A 3,979-nucleotide genomic window follows, 5' to 3' on the forward strand; every position below is an offset into this window, starting at 1 on the left:
TAAAACGCTCGAATTAACATTCAATACTAAAAGAAAAAATACAAGGAGTTTAGAGAATGACTCCACAGAACCCACTCACAAGGTATACAACTCACATAATGACAATCATACCCCAAAACAATAACTAGAAAATATAAAGTGCTCTGAATTAACTTGGGAGATGGCTTGTTGAAAGGAGCGAGGTTGTTGCACGGTTCGACAAGAAATAACACGTAGTATCTCGGAAACTCGGTGAGGAATAACACGAAAAAATTATGGAAAACCAAACCACTTGAATACTACCACAGATAACATCAATCGCTCGATGCAATGCCTCGAAATACCACCACCAATAATACCTGAGTTGTATGGTGCTATGGTAAAGGAATAACACCGCATGAACACAGAATACTGCCAACAATAACACCGCATATAACCCACATGGAACGCGATAATAGCGAAATAGCGAAATACTATGAAGAATATCACGATGAACAACTCTGAGAATAACCTCCCTTGTAACGCAGTAACACCAAGAACAACGAAATACTACTGTCAATAATACTGTGAATAACACCAAGAAACGCGATAATAGCAAAACAACGGAATACTACCAAGAATAACAATGAGATTTGGAGTGGTCGTCTCCCAAATATCGGTTTTCCAAGGGTGTGTGTTTATCTTCAATGGGGATCGAACCTGCTCTAGAGGGGACTCACGACTACGTCGCCAACCAACTTGCCACTTGGAACGCACCTATATATATATATATATATATATTTTGTGTTGTACACAATGCACTCACTTTTTTCTTTTTTTTGTTTGTATGTATCCGTATGTATGTCTCTATCTATGTATATATGTGTGTGTATATCCATATATATTTATGTATGTGTGTATATCTATTTTGGTTCTCTTCAAGTCGGCAGATTTAGTTCAAAATAAACTTTGATATGCTCTTCTAAAAATGGATGAGAATCTATTCAATTTACTTCTATCAGCTTTATGAGTATACATTTACTCCAACTCTTTAACGCATAATAATGAAAAAAAAAAAGTGAGAAAATCATTTTTGTCCTACGCTGGCCCCCAAAACAATCGCATTTCACCCTCGTCATTTTATGGCTGCGTGGCACCACTCGGTCAACTCCAACGCAATGGGAAAACGTATGCCTGCTTTCATTTGAGTGCCGCGCCTTCCACAGCCTTATTTTAGCCCCATGGCCATTGAATAATTGGAGCTTAATAACATAGTTTAGACTTTGTAACCACGAAAGATTGGCCACGTTTCATCATTGATGAGCGATGTATTGAACCAACTCCTTTTGACTTCCTTCTTTTTCTCTTCTAACTAGTTATATATGACCATATTCATTGTACCTCTTCTTCCATTCCACCTCAGTTTGTTCTTCAACCTCCTGCAAACCTCCTCCTCTCTCTTTCGGAAGCTCGAAATCCGAAACCTGAATCAAGATAAATGGGGAGAACTCCTTGCTGCGAGAAGAATGGTTTAAAGAAAGGTCCATGGACACCAGAAGAGGACCAAAAGCTCATCGACTATATTCAGAAGCATGGCCATGGCACATGGAGAACCCTTCCCAAGAATGCAGGTACGTTTTTCTGTTAAGAAATCACCCAAATTTCATGCCATATTTCTTAATTGTTGTCATCTAATGATAACCATTCAATATACAGGTCTGGCGCGATGTGGGAAGAGCTGCAGGCTCCGATGGACGAACTATCTTCGACCAGATATAAAGAGAGGAAGGTTCTCTTTTGAAGAGGAGGAGACCATCATCCAACTTCACAGTATATTGGGCAACACGTAAGAACGACACTTGCCAGTATATAAATAAATGCATCATGCATTTTTTTCATGTTTCTAGCAACTTAACTGATGTTTTCTTGCCAACTTTTCAGATGGTCAGCTATCGCTGCGCGCTTGCCTGGAAGAACAGACAATGAAATCAAGAATTACTGGAACACCCATATCAGAAAGAGGCTTCTTCGTTCGGGAATCGACCCAGTAACGCACAGACCACGGCTCGATCTCCTCAACCTCTCTTCCCTTCTTAACGCGGTGCTCGTCAACCAACGGGCTCGGCTCGATGTCTTCAACTTGCTTGACATCAAACCTCACCTAAACACCGAGTTCTTGAAAATTGTCTCCAATCTCCTGCAGTCTCAATCCCAAGAATCACAGCCTACTAGTCTCCAAACGATACCGCACCAGCTTCCGTCACATTTACCTTATAATGAAGTTCAGTTCAGTACTGCAAATCCGTGGCAATACAACGAAGGAAACGCTTGCTATCTACGTGAAAATTTGGGGTATACTAATGATGATGTTAGTTATGAGGAAATGGACCAAAAAAAGTCTGGTTTGTTATATGCGGCATCCAATGTCCAATTCCCTAAAGATCAGAGCTTATGCAGCGATCTGGAATCAGTATTAAGCGAGAGTTTGAACAATTCTTCTATGATCATCAACAACAGTTCAGATGATGAGAAAGATAGCTACCACAGCAGCTTCTTCGATTGCCAGATTCCTGACTTTTTTGATATTAGTGAGTTTATATGAAGATTAAAAAGATAAAATTTAAAGAGAAAAAGAAAAGGAAAAAATAGGATCAAGCAGATGAGAGCATGTCTTTAATTTTGTGCATATTGTGGATAATAAGAAAATATTTCTTCTATATTATCTATAATGATTATTTTTATTATGAGATTTAAAATATGCTTATAATTGCATCATATGTAATTGCATAATAGGAAGGAACTTTGCTGGATTGGTGGTGGGGTGGCAACTAATTCATTGTATGAAAATAAATTGAGCTTAAGGAAGATTGAAAAGTAGGTGGTATTAAAAGGTTTAATTGGCCAAGAATTATAGAGTATATTCAATGATGTTAGAATTATAACCAAATTGGAAAATGAACTTATATTTTTCCTGATTTTTTACTTTTTTTTTATAAATACAGATCAAATAAAGGTGGTATAAGAAGAGCTACATGATAGGAAATAAAATATATAAGGGATTCTCATTATAACTAAGTGCATAGAGGATGAGTCTTGGTTTAACACAAACATACAAGCAAAAAGTACTAAAGTAGCAATGATTTAAGTCAATTTCCAAAGCAAAGTTCATCTGATAAGATATGTTAATGAGTTATAATGAGTAAAGCCTCTTAATCAATTTGATGAGTACCCATAACCAAATAGTTATGATCTTCTAATTAATAGCTAAGGCAAGTTTTTGTCTAATATCAAGTTTAATAGCATGATATATATTGAGGGACATGAAAGACTAACTTCAACACTTGTTAACCAGATCCTATCTTGGATGATTGGCGGCTTATAGGCATGTTCTAATTTTTTTGATGAACTTGGTTAACCTAACCAAGTATTTTATATTTGTACATTCAATTCTTCAATTCTCATATATCTTTCCAAAAGTCAAATAAAAAATAAAAAATAGGAGAATGAATATTTAGAAACTCATTAATGATTTTAAAAAATGAATTTAATCTTAAACTTTTATTTGATCTTAATTAGGGTTGATCCATCAACGAATGGTGATCACATCATCAGCTCAAATTTCAAAATATTACTATTTAAGTTCATTGTAAGGTTTTCCAATAGTTTTCATTTGAACTTTAAGTTTATTTTTTTAATATTTTTATGTTCTCTAGAAGAATGAAGAAAACAACCATCCTTTTTGTGTTGTTACAATCTCGAGTTGCAAAAATAAGCTCAAAATCAATTGAAACACTGGTTTGCTACTCATTTTTTGTCAACCGAGCAATCAGTTCGATATTTTGATTCTACAATGTAAAGTTGCGGACCATGCGATGGCAATAATATTCCATTAGATTAATTAAGGATAACAGTGGTCTTTTAAATGAAATGCATAAAATGCAGCTTGAGACTTGAAACTTGCAGGTTGCCCAATTGCTTTAATCATTTTCTCCAATTTTATTTACTTCTCTTGGTCTCCCTG

At 35.8% G+C, this 3,979-nt stretch overlaps 1 protein-coding gene across 1 annotated transcript; it reads left to right on the top strand.

The window, feature by feature from the left end:
- Positions 1-1,386: 1,386 nt before the first annotated feature.
- LOC110027340 (transcription repressor MYB6-like) lies at positions 1,387-2,820 on the top strand. The gene is made up of 3 exons (XM_020728715.1): positions 1,387-1,589; positions 1,675-1,804; positions 1,900-2,820. Exons 1-3 carry the CDS (start codon positions 1,457-1,459, stop codon positions 2,558-2,560), a joined length of 924 nt encoding a protein of 307 aa, XP_020584374.1. The 5' UTR covers positions 1,387-1,456; the 3' UTR covers positions 2,561-2,820.
- Positions 2,821-3,979: the final 1,159 nt, after the last annotated feature.

Source organism: Phalaenopsis equestris, unplaced genomic scaffold, assembly GCF_001263595.1.
Source record: "Phalaenopsis equestris unplaced genomic scaffold, ASM126359v1 Scaffold000424, whole genome shotgun sequence".
Classification (NCBI taxonomy): Eukaryota; Viridiplantae; Streptophyta; class Magnoliopsida; order Asparagales; family Orchidaceae; genus Phalaenopsis; species Phalaenopsis equestris.

Coding starts and splice junctions, on each gene's coding strand:
- LOC110027340 (XM_020728715.1), top strand. CDS start 1,457: ATGGGGAGAACTCCTTGCTGCGAGAAGAATGGTTTAAAGAAAGGTCCA. Junction 1,590..1,674: donor AACCCTTCCCAAGAATGCAG/GTACGTTTTTCT, acceptor TTCAATATACAG/GTCTGGCGCGATGTGGGAAG. Junction 1,805..1,899: donor CACAGTATATTGGGCAACAC/GTAAGAACGACA, acceptor CCAACTTTTCAG/ATGGTCAGCTATCGCTGCGC.